Source organism: Heptranchias perlo, chromosome 8 (assembly GCF_035084215.1).
Source record: "Heptranchias perlo isolate sHepPer1 chromosome 8, sHepPer1.hap1, whole genome shotgun sequence".
NCBI lineage: Eukaryota > Metazoa > Chordata > Chondrichthyes > Hexanchiformes > Hexanchidae > Heptranchias > Heptranchias perlo.
Genome location: NC_090332.1, coordinates 50633162 through 50654380, shown reverse-complemented (window position 1 = coordinate 50654380; position 21219 = coordinate 50633162). Strand labels below are relative to the sequence as shown.

At 44.4% G+C, this 21219-nt stretch overlaps 1 protein-coding gene across 2 annotated transcripts in view; it reads right to left on the bottom strand.

Moving 5' to 3' along the window:
- Window positions 1-21219, bottom strand: part of tiam2a (TIAM Rac1 associated GEF 2a) — a 400823-nt gene that overhangs the window by 82068 nt on the left and 297536 nt on the right. For both annotated transcript variants that reach the window (XM_067989096.1, XM_067989097.1), the window contains one exon: window positions 17017-17117. In XM_067989096.1, coding sequence (XP_067845197.1) covers window positions 17017-17117 — 101 coding nt within the window. The remainder of the gene's footprint in view (window positions 1-17016; window positions 17118-21219) is intronic.

Below are 21219 nucleotides of genomic sequence, written 5' to 3'. Positions count from 1 at the left end.
AGACTGAGCTCCTGTGTACATTATACATTTTATAATTCTCCCTCCCCCCCCAATTATAAAACAGTTCTCATTAAATAATTCCACAGGCGATTCACAATTAAAAGATTGTTTGTGGAAATGGCATGGTAACATTTCCCACAGTGCCAGCATCAAATACTCAAGGATTGGGTATTGTATGGATAAAGCTCCCTCTATTATCTCAGCAGGGTGTCTCATCACAAGCAAAGCAAATGGAGAAGGTGAAAGTGAAGAACAGAACTGGAAGAGAGCCTGAGAAAAACAGAAATGAAAACAGCATGAAATAGAAATGGAGGATAGAGAGCTTGAGAAACAAGTAGAGCAGAGAGAAACAAGCAGGCAGGAGAGAGAGAGAGAGAAACAGAAGTGGAGGAGGAGGAAGAGAAATGAAGAGCTAGAGAGGAAAAAATAATTGGACAGCAAATGAATAAAAGTGGAGAAGGAAAGTGAGCGAAAGAAGTAAAGAAGGAGAATATGGGAGAGAGTGGAGAGGGAAAGTGAAACTTCACCAGTCATAGACATGCCTGTCAACTATAGCATTGGAAGAAGTGACCACCACCCAGTCCATGTGACGACTGTGATCTCCACTGTGAGGCCATCATCGTATAGTGTGGCACTACCAACATGCTATATGGAACAGACTAAGGAGAGAATTAGTATCACAACGCTGGGCATCCATGAAGTACCATCAGCCATCAGCAGAATTATACACCAGCACAATCCGTAACCTCACGGCCTGGCACATTCCTCAATCTTCAATCACCGTCAAGGCAGGAGACCAACCCTGGTTCAATAGGGAGTGCAGAAGGACATGCCAGGAGCAGCACCAGACACACCTTAGAATGAGGTATTAACCTAACGAAGCTACCACGCAGCTAACTGCACGCTAAACACCGTGAGCATCAGAATATGGACAAAGCTAAGTGGTCTCACAACCAACGTAATAGAGGAAATCTTTGTAGCCCTGCATTGAATGGTGGTAAATGGTAGTGAACAAACAGGTAATTAACAGGAGATGGAAGCTCCAGAACATCTCCATCCTCAACCATGCTGGAGCCCAGAGTATGAAGTGAAACAGGCTGAAGTGTTTGCAAACCAGAAGTGCTGAGTAAATGATCCTTCCGGCCATGTCCCAAGGTCCCCGCCATCACAGATACCAGTGTCCAGCTAAATCTGTTCACTCCACATGACAGAAGGGACAGAAAGCAGAAAGTGGTGAACAATTGTTTTTCAGACTGGAGGGAAGTATACATTGGTGTTCCCCAGGGGTCAGTATTAGGGCCACTGTTTTTTTTGACATATATTAATGACCTGGACTTGGGTAAAGAGGGTATAATTTCAAAGTTTGCAGATGACATGAAACTTGGAAATGTAGTAAACAATGTGGAGGATAATAACAGACTTCAGGAGTCCTGGTGAAATAGGCAGGCACATAGCAGATGAAATTTAAAGCAGAGAAGTGTGAAATGATACATTTTGGTAGGAAGAATGAGAGGAGACAGTATAAACTAAATGGTACAATTTTAAAAGGGGGTGCAGGAACAGAGAGACCTGGGGATGTACCTACACAAATCTTTGAAGGTGGCAGGACAAGTTGAGGAGGCTGTTAAAAAAGCATATGGGATCCTGGGCTTTATTAATAGAGGCATAGAGTACAAAAGCAAGGAAGTTATGCTAAACCTTAATAAAACACTGGTTACGTCTCAGCCGGAGTATTGAGTTCAATTCTGGGCACCATGCTTTAGGAAGGATGTCAAGGCCTTAGAGAGATTTACTAGAATGGTGCCAGGGATGAGGGACTTCAGTTATGTGGAGAGACTAGAGAAGCTGGGATTGTTCTCCTTAGAACAGAGAAGGTTAAGGGGAGATTTGATAGAGGTGTTCAAAATTATGAAGGGTTCTTAGAGTAAATAAGGAGAAACTGTTTCCAGTGGCAGAAGAGTTGGCAACCAGAGGACACAGATTTAAGGCAATCGGCAAAAACCAGAGGCGGCATGAAAAAACATTTTTTTACGCAGCGAGTTGTAATGATCTGGAATTCATTGCCTGAAAGGATGATGGAAGCAGATTCAATATTAACTTTCAAAAGGGAATTGGATAAATACTTGAAGGGAAAAAAAAATATAGGGCTATGGGGAAAGAGCAGGGGAATGGGACTAATTGGATAGCTCTTTCAAAGAGCTGGCACAGGCCACAATGGCCTCCTCCTGTACCTACTATGGTATTATGACATTAAGTAGTGACTGAGTGCACTGGATCCAGCAACATCTTGGCTGTAATGAAGAACCTATGCACCTGAGCTAGCTGCAACCCTAGCCAGGCTGTGCCAGTACAGATAGGACTCTGGCATCTACCTGAAAAGTATGTCCGGTTCACAACAAAAAAACAGGACAAATCAAATCTGGACAATTACTGCTCCATTCACCACCACCACCACCCGCGCCCCCCGCCCCCACCACCCACCATCAGCAGTAAAGTGATTGAAGGAGTCTTCAATGATGCCATCAAATGACAACTACTCACCAATAACGCTAATCAGTTCAGGTTCTACAGAACTACCAGTCTCAAGATCTTATCACAGCAGACATTGACACCAAAGCTGAATGCCAGAGGAGAGGCACAAGTAACTGCCTTCAACATGAAGGCAGCATTCGATACAGTATGGCACCCAAGGAGCTTTGGCAAAGCTTAGATCAATGGAGGGCAAAGGGAAAACCCTCCAGTGGGAAAAGTCATAGATATCAACACCATGGCTCCATAAACCCCTTTCTCTTCCTTTAATACGCTCCTTACAACCTCTCCCTTTGACCAAGCTTTTGGTCACCTGTCCTAATATCTCCTTATGTGGCTTGCTGTCAAAATTTTGTCTGATAATGCCAGTCTTGGGTCGTTTTACTACTTTAAAGTAAGAAAAGGATATAGAGGAGCAAATTTGCAGGGAAATTACAGAGAGCTGCAAAAGCTATTGAGTACTGAAAACGGGGGATTTCAACTATCCTAATATAGACTGGGATAACAATAACAATATAAGGGGCAAAGAGAGGGAGGAATTTTTGAAATGTGTTCAGGATAACTTTCTTAAGCAGTACGTTTCCGGTCCAACAAAGGAGGCATTGCTGGACTTGGTTCTAGGGAATGAGACGGGCCAAGTGGAGCAAGTGTCAGTGGGGGAGCTTTTAGGGACTAGCGATCATAGTATCATAAGGTTTAGAATAGCTATAGAAAAGGACACAGACCACTCTAAAGTAAAAATACTCTAAAATACAGTCTTAACCTTAATAAAACACTGGTTAAGCCTCAGCCGGAGTATTGAGTTCAATTCTGGGCACTATGCTTTAGGAAGGATGTCAAGGCCTTAGAGAGGGTGCAGAATAGATTTACTAGAATGATTCCAGGGATGAGGGACTTCAGTTACGTGGATAGATTGGAGAAGCTGGGGTTGTTCTCCTTGGAATAGAGACGGTTGCGAGGAGATTTGATAGAGGTATTCAAGATCATGAAGGGTCTAGACCGAGTAGATAGAGAGAAACTGTTCCCATTGGCAGAAGGGTCAAGGACCAGAGGACATAGATTTAAGATGATTGGCAAAAGAACCAAAGGTGACATGAGGAAAGACCTTTTTACACAGCGAGTGGTGAGGTAGATTCAATCATGGCCTTCAGAAGGGAGCTGGATAAGTACTTCAAAGGAAAAAATTTGCAGGGCTAAGGGGATAGGGTGGGGGACTGGGACTAGCTGGATTGCTCTTGCATAGATCCGGTCGGACGCAATGGGCCGAATGGCCGCCTTCCGTGCTGTAACCTTTCTAAGATTTCTATGATTAAAGGCGCTATATAAATGCAAGTCGTATTATTAAGGCTACAAGTGCAGGGCAAAGGCTGGGTAGTCTGCAATGAGTGGTTTACCAGCAGACTCCTCAAAGTCTCTCCACCATCTTCAAGGCCCAAATCAAGAGCATGATGGAATACTCACACTCACTTGGATAGCTGCAGCCACAACAATATTCAATAAGCTCGACACCATCCAGGAAAAAGCAGTTGATTTGTTTGGTGCACCTGCTACTGAACTCAATATCCACCTTCTCTAACACCAATACGCTGTGGCTATAGTATGCAGAATGTACAGGATGCACTACAGGGACTCACCAAGTTTACTTCAACTGCACCTCCCTCCCCGTGATCTCTACCACCGAGAAAGACTAGCAGAAATGTTGTGTGAACACCGTCACCTCCAAATACCCCTCCAAGTTGCCATGTCATTCTGAATTGGAAATGCATCACCATTCCTTCATAGTCACTGGGTCAATATCCTGGAATTCCCTACCTAAAACCATTGTGAGGACTATCAGAAGGTCCGCACCATCTTCTCAACATAACTAGGGATGGGCAATAAATAGAGCCTTGCCAGCATCACCCAAATCCAGAGAACAAATATAAAAAGAGACACACACAAAAAAATAAGGCGGGGGGGGGGGGGGGGGGGGAAGAGAAAAACACAGAAGTAAAGGAAGGTAGAGTTATTTTTTGTAAACTTATTACTGGTCTCCTTAGCTAAAGTATTTTAAGAGATTAACAGCTTTCCCATAGAGGTCAAGCCAAATAAAGATTTGAGAATCAATAAAGAAGATAGTCCAAACCTATCTTGTCCAAACCTAATGTTAAGAATGACAACTGGTTTGAGTGAGCCATTAGCAAAGACAACTGGACTGGACTTCTACCATCATCTTGCACATGTCTGCACCAGTGAGACACTTCCCATTTTACATTCCAGCTATCCTTTTGGTCTCCACGAATGCTAATGCAGTGTCTATTAGTGCCAGATTATGGCAGTACTGTGTTACTGAAGCAATAGCCAAAGTGAACATGCTTCTAAGGTGTATTCACTAAACAATTCACTATAAAACAAAACATACCATTTTGTCCTTGTGCAAGACCTTGATTATCATAGTAAGTATAGCACAGGAGGCCATTCAGCCCATCGTGCCTGTGCTAACTCTTTGAAAGAACTATCCAATTAGACACATTCCCCTGCTCTTTCTCCATAACCCTGTAATTTTTTCCCCTTCAATTATTGATCCAATTCCCTTTTGAAAGTTACCATTGAATCTGCTTCCATCACCCTTTCAGGCAACGAATTCCAGATCATTACAACTCGCTGCGTAAAAAAATGTTTCCACATGTCACCTCTGGTTACCGACCCTTCTGCCACTGGAAACAGTTAGATGTTAGGAGGTGGTTCTTTTCCAAGAGAATAGTGGACCTGTGGAACAGGTTGCTGGCTCATGTGATGAACGCTGATTCACTGAATTCCTTCAAGTGAGAGCTGGACCTGTTCCTGGCTGGGGCAGAGATCACCTCATGCAAGAGGTAAGTATCTTGTAATATTAATCAGGGCCAATGTGAGCTCCTGAACTAGTTTCAATCACCCGAGCTGGTCGGATAGGAATTTTCCAGGTTTTTTTTCCCCATAATGGGCCTGGACTTTATTTTGCCTCTCTCAGGAGATTACATGGCTCTGGGGAGCCATGTACTGCGATGCACAAAACACAACTGTGTGGTACATGCTGGACGGAAGAGGAGGTCTTTTCCTGCCTGTCATTTTCTTATGTTTGTATGTTTTCACACCCCTTTTGAACCACGTTGAAACTAATTTGGAAATGCCCAAACTCATTTTAGATAGGAGTATTACAGCCAGATATAAGCGACTTCAACTGGATTCAAACTTAAGTCTCCAAGTGAAAGCACAGTTTTGTAACACAAACTATCATCCAGCACCCTCACCTTGCTTCCATAATCTGCCAACTCGCATGAAAACAACAAATAGAAACAATGAAGAAATTTTACACCTTGGGGGAAATCTTTCATTACAGTTAGACATGCAACAAACTATTCCACAGAATATTCTTACCAATTCTTCCTGTGAATATCTAACAAATGAATTGTGCATCAGCTCCCTTGATAACTCAGCACATAATTACAGATCAGAAAGTTCCTTGTTTGAGTCTGACCTATGCTAAGTTAGCAGATTTGAGCTGTGGTGCCAGCAGAGGTGCTACAATTGACCTCAAAGCTAGGGAGAGGGCAAAAAAAAAATCAGCCAACGTTGTTCTTCTCCTGATCCTATCCAATGAATCCTGCCAGAAAGTGTGCTGAGTCTGGAATTTGGCCAAGAACAGAACAGGCCTCAGCTGTGATGTTCCCCACATTAAATAGACTGCCAGCACGCAATGTTTAAGCATAGAAATGAAGAATGGAGACATGAGCAAGGTACCATGGGTCAGCTGGCACTCACGCAACTGTACTCATGTCATGTCACCATGTTGAGGAGAGTGAAAAAAAAAATTTAAAAAATTAGTAGGCAATTCATTTAAAGGAAACTAACTGCATCAGCTATTTAGCAAAATGTCAACATTTAGCAGAAGAAAATTCCAAGTGGTAAGAAAATTTCCATTGAGATGTTTTGCATTCCATGTATCAGTGGTATCAGAGAAGGGTGGAAGAGAGCAGCGGAGAGGGGTGGGGAAGGGAAGAGAGCAGCGGAGAGGGGTGGGGAAGGGAAGAGAGCAGCGGAGAGGGGTGGGGAAGTGAAGAGAGCAGCGGAGAGGGGTGGTGAAGGGAAGGGAAGAGAGCAGCGGAGAGGGGTGGGGAAGGGAAGGGAAGAGAGCAGCGGAGAGGGGTGGGGAAGGGAAGGGAGCAGCGGAGAGGGGTGGGGAAGGGAAGAGAGCAGCGGAGAGGGGTGGGGAAGGGAAGAGAGCAGCGGAGAGGGGTGGGGAAGGGAAGAGAGCAGCGGAGAGGGGTGGGGAAGGGAAGAGAGCAGCGGAGAGGGGTGGGGAAGGGAAGAGAGCAGCGGAGAGGGGTGGGGAAGGGAAGAGAGCAGCGGAGAGGGGTGGGGAAGGGAAGAGAGCAGCGGAGAGGGGTGGGGAAGGGAAGAGAGCAGCGGAGAGGGGTGGGGAAGGGAAGAGAGCAGCGGAGAGGGGTGGGGAAGGGAAGAGAGCAGCGGAGAGGGGTGGGGAAGGGAAGAGAGCAGCGGAGAGGGGTGGGGAAGGGAAGAGAGCAGCGGAGAGGGGTGGGGAAGGGAAGAGAGCAGCGGAGAGGGGTGGGGAAGGGAAGAGAGCAGCGGAGAGGGGTGGGGAAGAGGGCAGCGGAGAGGGGTGGGGAAGAGGGCAGCGGAGAGGGGTGGGGAAGAGGGCAGCGGAGAGGGGTGGGGAAGAGGGCAGCGGAGAGGGGTGGGGAAGAGGGCAGCGGAGAGGGGTGGGGAAGAGGGCAGCGGAGAGGGGTGGGGAAGAGGGCAGCGGAGAGGGGTGGGGAAGAGGGCAGCGGAGAGGGGTGGGGAAGAGGGCAGCGGAGAGGGGTGGGGAAGAGGGCAGCGGAGAGGGGTGGGGAAGACGGCAAAGGAGAGGGGTGGGGAAGAGGGCAGCGGAGAGGGGTGGGGAAGAGGGCAGCGGAGAGGGGTGGGGAAGAGGGCAGCGGAGAGGGGTGGGGAAGAGGGCAGCGGAGAGGGGTGGGGAAGAGAGCAGCGGAGAGGGGTGGGGAAGAGGGCAGCGGAGAGGGGTGGGGAAGAGAGCAGCGGAGAGGGGTGGGGAAGAGAGAGCAACGGAGAGGGGTGGGGAAGAGAGCAACGGAGAGGGGTGGGGAAGAGAGCAACGGAGAGGGGTGGGGAAGAGAACAACGGAGAGGGGTGGGGAAGAGAGCAACGGAGAGGGGTGGGGAAGAGAGCAACGGAGAGGGGTGGGGAAGAGAGCAACGGAGAGGGGTGGGGAAGAGAGCAACGGAGAGGGATGGGGAAGAGAGCAACGGAGGGGGGGGGGGTGAAGACAGCAACGGAGGGGAGGGGGGGGGGGGGGGTAGAGTGCAACCATGGGGCCGAGGTCGCAGGAGGCAATACTCACATGAGAGGGTCTCCAGACAGAGGCTCAGCTTCCTTGACTTATCTGAAGAGCAGTGCTACCGCAGGCTCAGATTGAGCTGGCAGGTGGTTGCAGAAACCTGCAACCTCCTTCAAGAGAGCTGCTTCCTGCTGGACCTGGTGATCACGCATTGCTTGTCGCTGTCAAAGTCACCACTGCCCTCAATTTCTTTGCCTCTGGCTCCTTCCAGTGCTCCACTGGAACCCATCAAGGGAATCCCAATTGGCGGTACATAAATGTATAAGGCAGGCAATGGATGAGTTGTTTGCCAGGGCATCAACTTATGTCAACTTCCCACACGGCGACAATAGCCAGAATGACAGGGCAGTCAGATTCGCGTCTCTGGCTGGCTTCCCACAGGTACAGGGTGCCACCGACATGGCAATCCAAGGGCCACCACATGAGCATGAGTTTTTAAATCAACCGCAAGGGATTTCATTCCATCAATGTACAGCTGGTGTGCAACCACAAGAAGAGGTTCATGCAGATGTTCACCAGATTCCCTGGGAGCTGTCATGATGCTTTTATATTGCGGCAGTCCAACATTCCAAACCTCTTCCTACAGATTTAAGGGCCGGCTGGTAGGGGACAAGGGATACCCCCTTCAAACTTGGCTCATGACACCTGTGAGGAACCCAGCCAATGAGGTGCAAGAGCACTATAACGAGAGCCACATGATCACCAGCTGTATCATCGCGCAAGCCATCAGCATGTTGAAGATGTGCTTCAGGTGCCTGGATGGGTCTGGAGGCGTCCTTCAGTACTCGCCAGCGAGGGTGTCCAGTGATAGTGGTGTGCTGCGTCCTGCACAACATTGTGCAACTGAAAGGATTAGAGGTGGAGGATGACCAAGGCACTTATCAATCATCTTATGATGAGAACAATGAAGAGGAGGAGGAGGACGAGCACTATGAAAACGGGGCACCCATCACCAGACCAGCTGTGTACATTGCCGCCCGGGATGCCCTCATATCTCAAAAGGTTCAGCTAGTGACTCACTTAAATAGATAATAAATGAAATCCTCTGGCCCGCTCCCACCACCAGCACCATCCCCCCACTTTGCACAAAACAGTCCTTGAACCATGCATACACTCATTGCACATTCCCCAATGGGTCCTGTCATGTCTTGACATTCATCATGAAGCAACTAAAAGGGCGAGTTGGCATTCGGGATGCAATAATGGGCAAGATGGGGAAGTGGTGCAAATCATAAATTTTTATGTGCCATTATAAAAAAAAAAGGAAACTTAACAACATAACTTTTTGTCAAACATCCATGTGCATAACCTTGGTGAATTACACTTCCTACCACTTCTACGTGGTGCAACCCCTATAGCTTCAGCAGAGGTAGAGGTAGGCTGCTCAGATCGCTGAGATGCTCTTGGCCAATGACCTCTGGGTTTTGGAGCCCCACCAAAGACTGCTTCACCTGCACCCGTGCAAGGGCAGACTCGGCCATCGAGAGACAAGGTAGCCTGTCGGGTACCAGCTGAGGAAGCGAGGTTGGAAGGAGGGGCACAACGGGTGAGACGCGGGAGCCATTTGAGTGGAGTTCCCACTTGCATGTCCCCTTTTGCCATCATCCCTCACCTGGGCCAGTGCTACATCACTCCTACCACTGTGCTGGACAGCAGCTTGGTGCACATCAGTGACATGTTGTAAAGACCATGACTAAGGTATCTGTCAACCTGTTTAAGGCGCCAAGCATCTCCTGCACAGCCAAGATCATGTCCTGCATAGACTCATTTGAGAGCCATGCTTGAAGCATCAAAGAGGCGGCCATTCTCTCCACAGCAGACGTTTTCGCAATTACCTGCAACACCAATCCACTACTGTTGGAGCTGGACTCCTCCATCCTCTCCACTATTGTGGAAAATGTGTGCGACATGTCTGCCAATACCTCGCAAAGTTGCTGCAGTAGCTCTATCATTCTCCTTCTCAACGATGGCCCAAGGGATTCAGCATCTGTGCCCAGCTGAGCAGAGCTTGAAGGGAACTGCACCCAATGTTCCTATGTTCCAATGCAGACTCTCCACAGCTGTCCCTGCCACTAGTGTCTGCTCGTGCTCACTTGTGAATTGTGAATCACCAGGTGAAAACCCAACTAACTGTCTACCTGGACCCACCGAAGTGCGAGTATTTGTGCTGGTGCATGGCTGTGATAGTGCACCCTCAGAAGGAATGAGGTCCCCTGAGGAATCGTCTTTAGGCATGTCCAAAGTCTGTTGCTCTACTCATGAAGGTTCTGGAAGACAAAAGAAACAGATATGAATTAGTCCTGGCAAAGTAACAATCTTGACAATCACCATAACTAGGCTCCTTATAGTTAAATCATTGATGAAATAAAGTCAGCATGTCTATCAGAGATATTTTTAATTCTGTCACCAGGCATCTGCGAGTTCCCAGTCTTTCCATCTCTGAATGACACGGACGCAGATGTGCCACTTATCTCCATCGCATGCTCCACTACATCTGTCAGCTGCACAATTTGTGGTGGGTCACCTCCAGCCCTCTACCTCGTGTTTTTCGCACTGTTCTCCTACAAGGGGCGAAAGAACAGACCTGTGAGTGACTGAAGGTTATGTATTCATCCAATGGATGCAGTGAGGGTAACTATCAGACAAATGCATCTCATTGCATAAGGATTGGAGCGAATGGCAGTGGTGGACAGATAAATGGGGAGGTGAGGAAGTGCATAGAAAGTGAAGGATGCGTGCTGTTGAAACTTAAGTCGTTGTGAGGAGTGATGTGATGGAGAATGCTTGGCAAAACAGAGTGGGGGGGGGGGGGGGGGAGTTATACGCCACAGGATGTAGGTGAATCATTAACAGTACTCACTTTTCCTGACCTGGTTAGGTCATTAAAGCACTTCCTACACTGCATCCAAGACCGGGGCACAATGCTCCTGCCGTTCACCTCCTCAGCCACCTCCAACTACGTCTTCTTGGTGAGAGCAGCAAGTTTTTCCTCCCATTTCTGGGGAAAATTATCTCCCTCCTGCTCCTGACTGCACCCAGCAGTAAGTCAAGGGAAGCATCATTAAATCTGGATGCTGGCCTTACTCGTCTTGAATCCATGATTTCTAGCCGTCTCCTTCCAAAACCTCCTAGCTCCTCCAAATTCCATTTTTGCATTGTCTCTTTAAATAGTCCCTTTGAGATCACGTCATGCGGGTGCGAATCACACACGCTGTCGCAGCTTGGAAACGCAAAACCCGGAAGTAAAAATTTTATTAGGCAATAAAATTAAAATCGGACATTCCAACACGCTATATTTTCTTTCAGGTTTTGTGTGCGCAATTCCACCCCCAAAAAACCTGGCTCGAAACCTGCCTTTACGTTAATATTGGGGCCCAACTCTTTAATTAGTTAAAAAAATGGTTACTTATTCACTAAGTCTCAGCTCTTGAGACAGAGAAAGCAACTATCAATACTGGTTTCCATCAAAATGAATACATAATTGACATTACGATCATCTTTGTTTTTTTTTCCCCTACAAGTTCCCTTTCCTTCACATGTTCCTGTTTTTGTTGTACAGTAGTTAGTTATCTACCTCTGCAAAATTAGATATCTATCTCCTTGCTTATAAATATTCAATTTCTTCTTCTATACAAGTTAACATTGCCACAAGCTCTGTCCTGCTATAATATTACATACCAAAGCATTTCAGAAAGCACATGAAATAATATAAGCACAGGAGACAACCATGTTCGCAGTAACAATTTTGCCAGAGTAATAGGCTTTTATTTGTACGAATGATGGTTGAATACATTTGGAAGCTTACTTTCACACTATACACTTTTACTAGCTATATACCCGTCAGAGGTAATGTTTAGGAATCTATGGCATCACTCGACACAGCAGCTACTTTCATTATTCAAGAGTGAAGTTAAATCTGGAGGCACCTTTAATGACTTTTCTTTGTTAATTAATATTTTGCAGAACTCGACTTCAAATAGTGCTGTGACATGTTCTTACCTGTGTTACTGTTTAAAGATCCACACTCAAAGACAAAAACAGTTTAGCTGAATCCAGAGAGCTTTTTGACATCCACTGTGTATTTTTTTCCTTGAGGAGTTGAAACAAAAAAGGTGGAAAGCGCAAGGAGGGTCATGAAATCAACTCTAAAGAGCCATAAACAGAATTAGAGATGCTTCACAATAGTTTCCTCCTTGCACTCAACGCCTTCAAACATAACTGTCCACCAGTAGGAAATGGTTTGCTGGCAGATAATATCAAATAAGCAAGCTTCCCCTTTTGTCATGTATAATGTGCACAGGGAAGGTACACGCTATGAGTAACTTTATTATAGAAGCAGCTGGAGCAGGACATGAACATGGCTTTTTGTTAGTAAAAATACTTTTAGATTATATGTACGCATGAAGCCTGGCAATATGTTTGCTTGAACTGTGGCAATGAGAGAACCTAAAAGTAGCTTTTTTGTATCATTTGCCCTGTATTCTGTCAAAAAAATGTACAATTCTCCTCCCATAGCGTGTTATAATTTTACTCATTGCTCAAAGGCAATACCAATGGAGCTGACAAGGCTTGAATGTGGCTTTGACAGTAATGAGCACTTTCAAACGATAATGATACATGAAATTACACAGCACTCAGTGACAGCATTACTGTTGAGAAACTGTCACACAGCTGCAATTCATTAAGTCAGGTTTTATTAGGATTCTAAGTGGGGTTACAAAGTAGCACTAAAAATGGATACTTATCCTCTAGTGCCATTAGCTGATACCACCTCAATAATATCCCAGCACAGCTTCTGAAGATGCAATTATTAAGAGAAAATCAACTTAAATAAACTATGAACTTACTACAAGTCTCCATTTCCAAAAGGTTTCAAACTGGTAGAAAACGGACCATGTCCAAATTCTTTAAATTATTAATTCAAAAAACACACACAACTGCTTGCTAGTCGGCAGGTGGTTGAGCAGCTTAATGATTCTATATCAGGGAACCACCTCGCAATTTCAATGCAAATCCTTGTCTTGACTCCTGTTCTACTGCCATTCCTCTCATTTTGCAAGTATTGTTTTAGGTCCTGGACAGGCTGCTAGATGAACACTTTACTGCAGTGGAGGTAGCTTTCAGACAAAGAGGTCTTGGGCTTAATGCAGTCTCACTCTCTGAGCTGAAGGGGAAGCTGAGGATGGGGGTAGGTGTAAATAATGGGGCAAATTTAAACTGAAAGTTGTAACACTGTATACAGTGACACTCACAGCACCAGTTTTTCACATATGCTGCAGTATATCGAGTTCAGCCCTCTTGTGAAATGGTCAAAACTAGTTTGCAGAAAACAGGAAATGCAAATTTTTCACAGCCTCAATACAATGTACGACTACAACTTAATAGGAAAATTCTGTTTATTAATTTCTTCATTTCAGATGCAGTCTGAAGTTTTGGCCCCCAATTGTTAAAATTCTTTCATCAAAATATAAAATGTCAGTTTCAAAGATACATTCCATCAGTTTAAGTTCAAGTTGTTTGCCCAGAAATGAGTAGCGCCTAGAAAAACCACTATCAATTTTGTTTGAGACATAAAAATGGAACGTTTGCTGAAACGAAAGTGATCATTTTACTGACACACTGCTTATATTTCATCCTGCCAATCAACTCACTGTGACATGCTGCTTATACTTTAGCTATCAATCAAGTCGCTATAATGTGCTCCTTGCTGTCCAGCCTGTCAAGTAATATCTAGGCTTACATCTTAATGCAGTACTGTGGGAACGCTGCATTGTCATTCTTTGGATGAAATGTTAAACTAAGGTCCACATCTGTCTGTTCTGATAGTTTAAGTGGAAGTTAAAGATTCCATGACACTATTTCAAGAGGAGCAAAGAGTTCTCCTGGCCTCTGGTCACCATTCTTCCCAAAACACCACTGGGAAAAATAGTCACTCATCTTATTGCTGTTGTATGCTAACTTGTTGTGCATAAAATGGCTGCCATTTTTACCCACATTAATAATTACACACAGTAATTCCCCTTATGTGAAATTCTTTTGGACTTCTAAGAGACTTGATAAGGCCCTATATAAATGCAACTTCTTAATTAGAAAGCATGATTAATACTCTATGTTTGAAACATCCAATAAAGACAATTTCTGGAACTTTTTTTGTTGAAAAATTTCTGGAACATTTTTGTTAGTTTAACTCTATTCAGGAAGCAATCTCTGAATCACAAGCTTTTTTGTGGTGGGTGTCAGCTCCAGAGTGACAACCCAGTGAAGTAGTGAACGTACTGTGCTCTTTAGATGAGACACTTGGTGACTCACCCTTGGACTCAATGCAAGTCTATGCAGCAGTTTCAAATTAAGCCGACAGTCCACTGTAACTGAATTTGCATCTTTATTTTACCAAATGCTGATCAGTAACAATCAGCCAGCTCCAAACACAGGCACTGGTAAATAAAAGCAGAAAGTGCTGGAAACACACAGCAAATACATCAGAATCTGGAGAGAGAAAGGAGAGATTAATTGGATGCAGACCTTTTGTCAGGATCTGACTAGTTTGAACAAAGCATCTACAGCCAAAATGTTAACAGCTGGAAAGGGAAAAGATGGGTTGAGGGTTCTGCTGTGTGTTTTCTGCACCATTTTTATTAGAGTTTTTTAAAAAATCTCATCTCTCAGTTGTGACATTTTATTGAGACAGGGTCCATTTGCAAAATACTTGCACTATAATAGTTAATTTAATGTTTAATAGTGTTTTGATAACATGAAAACTATAATGAAAGATGGCTTTATTTCTGTATTTTGCTACATTTATACCTGACTATTTCTACAAATCACAAAATCACTTTCAGTCAATGCATTTGTTCACTGCAACAAGAGACACCTATATGACTTTGAACTGGCAGTATGGTAAACACTCAAGGTGATCCAAGGTAAGGGAAAATTGAGTCTCATCCTTTCTCAAGAAAAAACCCCATTTAATTACATAAGAACATAAGAAATAGGAGCAGGAGTAGGCCAATCGGCCCCTCGAGCCTGCTCCGCCATTCAATAAGATCATGGCTGATCTGATCCTAACCTCAAATCTAAAGAACACAAGAAGTAGGAGCAGGACCCGGCCACTCAGCCCATGGGCCCGCTCCGCCACCCACAGGGCCTTGACCGATCCAAACTCAGCTTCATGTCCAATTTCCTGCCCGCTCCCCGTAACCCCTAATTCCCTTTACTTCTAGGAAACTGTCTATTTCTGTTTTAAATTTATTTAATGATGTAGCTTCCACAGCTTCCTGGGGCAGCAAATTCCACAGATCTACTACCCTCTGAGTGAAGAAGTTTCTCCTCATCTCAGTTTTGAAAGAGCAGCCCCTTATTCTAAGATTATGCCCCCTAGTTCTAGTTTCACCCATCCTTAGGAACATCCTTACTGCATCCACCCGATCAAGCCCCTTCACAATCTTATATGTTTCAATAAGATCGCCTCTCATTCTTCTGAACTCCAATGAGTAGAGTCCCAATCTACTCAACCTCTCCTCATATGTCCACCCCCTCATCCCCGGGATTAGCCGAGTGAACCTTCTTTGATTAATAAAGTCCAGAGAATTATTGTCTTTTAATTATTCCACACAGCATCATCTCTTAGAAGGGGTTAAAACAAATACAATTTGGAAATGAAAATCTGTGTGGATTGTCATTGTCTCTTTTTTAATGACAACAGTCATCATTAATTAACGATAGTCTTTCAAAATCCATCTTTAAATGTTTTATTCTGCTGGTTTATTGCACAAATGAATACTAGTCCTGGTTGTGCTCACCAATCCTCCAAACATTATGAATACACGATTTGCTTCAACAAGAATTCAACAGCTTAATGCGCCGAATTTCATCCTATTTAGCATGAAACCCCGACCTCATCGGCTTAAACTGATATAACAACAAAAGCAATAATGTTAATAAAGACTCAGGCAAGTAAATATATTGTTTGCACAACTCAAAGTTAAATTGACAGAATGCAGGGAAAATTAACTTATAGGTGGTAATTTTCAAATAGATTGGGATCAAATGCTACTCAGGGTATACTTCCACAGCTCAGCATTTGAAATCCAGTTTGTATTCTTTTCTGGTCTGATCTGATCTTCAGTGGCCCTCTCCAGCATGCTAATTATCAGGTTCAATCTAACCAGATGCACCAGGAAAATAAGTTACACAAGGCTGTACCAATGGTGTGAGAGAGAGAGAGATTATTCAGGAAGTAACTGAGCTACTCGGACCATCTGGTCCCTGGGCTGCACTGACAGGGAATGGTAGAGAACTACAAGCCTAATCTCCCTGGAGTATTAGGGGCAGGGAACTGAATAGCCACTACTCTTGCTCCTGATTGCTAGCCACTGACTCCTGCTGAAACTGGGATTGGGTTTGGATGCAATACCCTCCATGGTTGAATAGCCTAACACTAATGGCCGAGATTTAAATATTGGTCACTTGGTCGAGGTACTGGAGGGCACCAAGCAGCTATGCAACTGTACTCCAGTGAGGAGTCAGCACCATCCGGTGTGGGTGTGGAAGAGAAAATAGACATAAAAATACAATTACATGTAACAAAAGGGATTACTCACATTCAGAATCCTTTTCAAAGCAAAATTAAGAATGTGTGTAATCCTTGCAAGAGGAAAAAAAAATTTTGTAGGCTGACCTAATGCTTTTACGAATGTGCTTCAAACTAAGGTCATGTAAGCATTAGGTTTTGAAGACACTGAATTCATAAGGTAATTGGGAAGCCAGACAGGTATTAACCACGGTAAAGAGTACATTGATTATTTTTTAATGAAATTCAACATGGGAATTAAACCATAAGCTTTTTATTGCTATTTTTTTCAGAATCTCATTAAAAACATACTGAATCTAAAATTCACAATACCCGAACCAATTTTTTCCCTCGATACATATGCTGGTGCAGCATTCTAATAATTTGATTCAGATATACCACCCAGCCCGACAAGATAACATTGCAGCCTATGAAAAGCTTAACCATTCATCCCAGCCCTCTGCAAAGAGTCTAGTTCAGAACTTCCCCTTAAATGTAACTCATACGGTGGCACACGAAGCACTCGCAGAATTTCATCACTTACCTTTAAAGAGGATTCAGCCTTCTCAGCCTGATGTGGTGACTCCACACAGTCTGTAGTGACACTCCTCGTTACAGCTGGTACATCAGGTACACTAGTGAAATCTGAAATTTACAGGAAGTTAAACATTTTGTATGCAAAACAGTCCTCAGACCTGTATTTAGCTGTATTACTGATTCAATCCAATGCTGCAATATCCCTTTCAATTTCAGCCCAAATCTCTATTTTTCTCTCTCAATTCAAACTATTAAATCTAGCAAATCAGATCTAGAAGTAGACGTTGAAGAAACAGGTCGCTATAATAAAGATTTCAAGTTAAATAATCCTGATGGAACAAGAAATAAAATATTTCATGTGACAGGGATAAAAATGCTTGCAAGAAAAAGGACACTGCATCACAAACAGTATTCATTTACTCAGATGGAAGGGAAACAAAACAAACAGTTCCATAAATCAGTGGTCACAATCCTACCTGGCTGTGAATGACACCAACAAGAGGTCTTATGAAGACACTGGGCAATAACTAACCAAACCCAGGAATAACTAGTAAACAATGGAAGCCTGTATCAGGCAAGAATTGCCCAAACGTATGCAGCATTCCCTTGGTTTCTTTTTTAAGCAGACTCCCATGAACTGCCACTGTAATCCTTCTTTAAAGATGCTGCATCAATTTTTCTGTGCACTTTGCTACATTGTGAATAACTACTCAACAACAGACAGTTTTACTTTTGCATCCAGTAAGACAACTTATTTCTCTGTAGCATTTGACGCTCGAAGTCATAAGATTACGTCTAATCCTGAACAACCAACAAGTGAATCTTTGACTGAAACCTACTTGACTTCCGATACTACAAATGCCCCCAACATTCAGTGCCAGCAGATGTCAGGATTCTGAATTGGCTAACAGCAGGAATATGGAGGATGTATCATGTGGGCTTTATTCCCATATGTGCCAAAGATGATATGTCAGTCTATGGTTATAACAATTACTAGTGATCAGAACCTCAAAAAATGTTTATGATGCTGGAGAAAAGCACCCTGCTTCACTGATATATTAAAAAAACAGCAGGTTTCAGAAGCTCTATGCAAGCTTTCATTCAAAATCACTGCAAGCAGCAAGGGAAATGGTTCAATTAGCCACCCTGCTGTTTGCTGACAACTTAATTCACTAGTTGCAGTCATTGGGGTACATTGACAGCCACAGATAGTACCCAAAATGAGTTACAAAAAAAATAAAAAAGATTGGGGTATTTTTACATGCACAGGAACATTACTTTTCTGACTACTCCAGTACTGAGGTACACGGTCATGTGTGAATTTTGAGACTGTAAAAAGGATAAAATTTAGTGGTATGTAGCTGTGATGAAAATGAAGCATTGTGTCTTGGCGGCCCCTTTGATCCAGTTGCAATCTACAAGGAGTTTTAAGAAACATAGCTGTAGTCAGAATTATGTCCTCAACCTAACTTGATACAAATGTTGCAGTCTTGTTCAATTATCTCTGTGCAAATTTGTTTGAGGGAGGAACCAAGCCATACATTTCAAATACAACATGCTGCTTGGTTCAGTTATGTATATGATTGGCAGCTCCTTTTGATTTAAGCTGAGAGTTATTTAAATCCTTCAAGATCCAGCAACTGTTTGAGGGGAATTTAAGTAGGCTGAAAGTTGGATCATATGTAAACAATTAAAAAAATGGCAATAGATCCATTTTGCTGGAAAAGTACTATATGTCACGTTCTAAACATGTAACGGTCAAACTATGTCAGAAGAGGTGCACTTGATTTTTGTAAAACTACAGTGGCTTCATCTAAAGCCTACAGGCAACAATCTTGTGTGTGCAACTTCGCATTGTGTGCAAACTGCTATTTGGGTGAATAATTTGTTTTTACAGTTCAGCTTTATAGGGATATTCATTATCCTGCACACATTATAAAGAGGATGTTTCACATGTTCTTTATTAGTTAGGGAACCACAGACAATGGGAAAGTATCAAATAGCATAAAGAGGTAGAATGTATGCACAAGTTTTTAATATACTGCGGCCAATGGATAGCATTCAAATGACAGCAATCAATTGAATTAAATTAATTGCAGAATAGAAACTGGCTGGTCTCAGGATTTTGAAGGTATTGCAACTGAAGGTGAGAGTGAATGTAAGCAGACAGCATTGCCAACAACTGAACAGCAAATTCGAGATCCAGTATTCCCCAACAGCCAGAGAATCTCATATGCACAATAAAGTGCTGAATCATTGAAAACAAAGGAATAGAAGGCCACAAACTGTCGACATTAACTCGTTGACTTGCTCCACGAACCAAAGTAAGAAACTGGAAATCGTTGGGTAGAAAAATTGAACTCATCCCCACTGAACAAAACATCATAGTAAATCACTCTCCAGCAGAAATCTTAGCACATTCCCATGAGGAAAGTAACAGCATCCAATGCTAGAACTCCCTGGATGACTAAAGATATGGAGAATAAAATGTACAGAGGAGAACTGAAAAAGGAAATATGATCAGCAAAGCGATTATGTGAGAATAGATTACCAGGTAACATAAAAGGGAACCCAAAAGTCTTTTATAAGCATATGAACAGTAAGTGGGTAGTTAAAGGAAGGATGGGACTGATTAGGGACCTAAGAGGAGATCTTTTTGTGGAGGCAGAGGCCACGGGTGAGGTACTAAATGAGTACTTTGCATCTGTCCAGAAGAGGTACTTGCTTAAAAACAGTTAACATCTTCAACTTAGAATCATAGAATGGTTACAACTCAGAAGGAAGCCCGTGCTGACTCTCTGGGCTCTATTTTAGCACCCGCTATCGGGTGGATTCCTGGCGGGGGGGCTCCGAAAATCAGGGAATCCCGGAGCGGGTTGGGAGCCCGGCTCCAACCCGCCCACTTCCGGGTTCCCCACAGACACGCTAACGTGTGCGCGCAGCCCCCGCATGTGGGACTCCCGCAGGCAATTAAAGCCAGCGGGGTACCACTTGACAGTATTTACTTAGGTATTTCAGGTCATTAACATACTTGATTAAGGGAATATTTCAGGAGGGGTGGGATTTTAGAGACAACTGGGACTGTTTCCCATACCGGGGGAAACACTCCCAGTTGAAATGGACGTGTTGCAGCCATCAGCCTGTGGCAGCTGCAAAGGTCCATTTGACAGGTGAGGGGGGGGGTGCGGGGGGGAGACCCTCACTCATTGCAGGAGGCCACTCTGTCACTTTGGACAAAGTTTGGCCTCCACCACCCTCCTCCTGACAATAAAATTCACCAACTCGCACACTTACCCCGGGGTCCAGAGACATGTACCTACCTTGTGGACCCCCTCAGATGTACATCTTCCGGATGGGGCCCGCCGTAGCTGCAGTCATGACCTTCTCGGAGGGCGAACAGCATCACCAGCCTCGCCAGCCACCTCTGACACGTGGAGCTCCACAACAGAGTGCTGTGACACATCCACCTGTAGAGCAGGAGGGAGGGCTACCGCAGAGAGAGATGCGTTGCAGAGGGCACTACCCTCGCCACAGGGTCCACAGACAAAGGCTCAGCTTCCTGGACCTCTCTGAGCAGCAGTGCACACGGAGGCTCAGAGTCACTCGACATGTAGTCGTGGACATCTGCAGCCTCCTTCATGCCAAGCTGCTCCCGGTTGGCCCGAGCACCATCTTCTTACCAGTCGCTGTCAAAGTCACCACTGCACTCAACAACTTCTCCTCTGCATCCTTCCAGGGTGCCACCGGGGACATCGCCGACGTCTCTCAGTCGTCTGCACAAAAGAGCCCTGCAACTACACCTACACCCACTGTAGAGTGACCCAATGGGTGGCATCAAGTGTGGGTGTTCATGGTGAACCTCATGAAAGGGACTAATTGCACAAGCCAGTCAAGAATGGGCATGATGTGGCAGTAGTGGTGACAATAATAATATTTAATGTGCCATTAACAAAAATCAAATATAAATTTTTTAAAATGACAAAGTGTCAAACACCCTTGTGCTTCCCCTTTGTGCTCCCAAAACCTTTGCCTTATGCTTCCGGGAACCCCTACGTGGTGCTTTCCCTGTGGCTGCAGCAGAGGTAGTGGCAGGTTGCTCTTGTTCATGCCCTGACCGATTAGATGCTATGGGCCGACGCCCTCTGGGTTTCGGTGCCCATGAAAGCCCCTCAAAAGACTGCTCCACCTGCAGACTCGACCACCTGGAGAG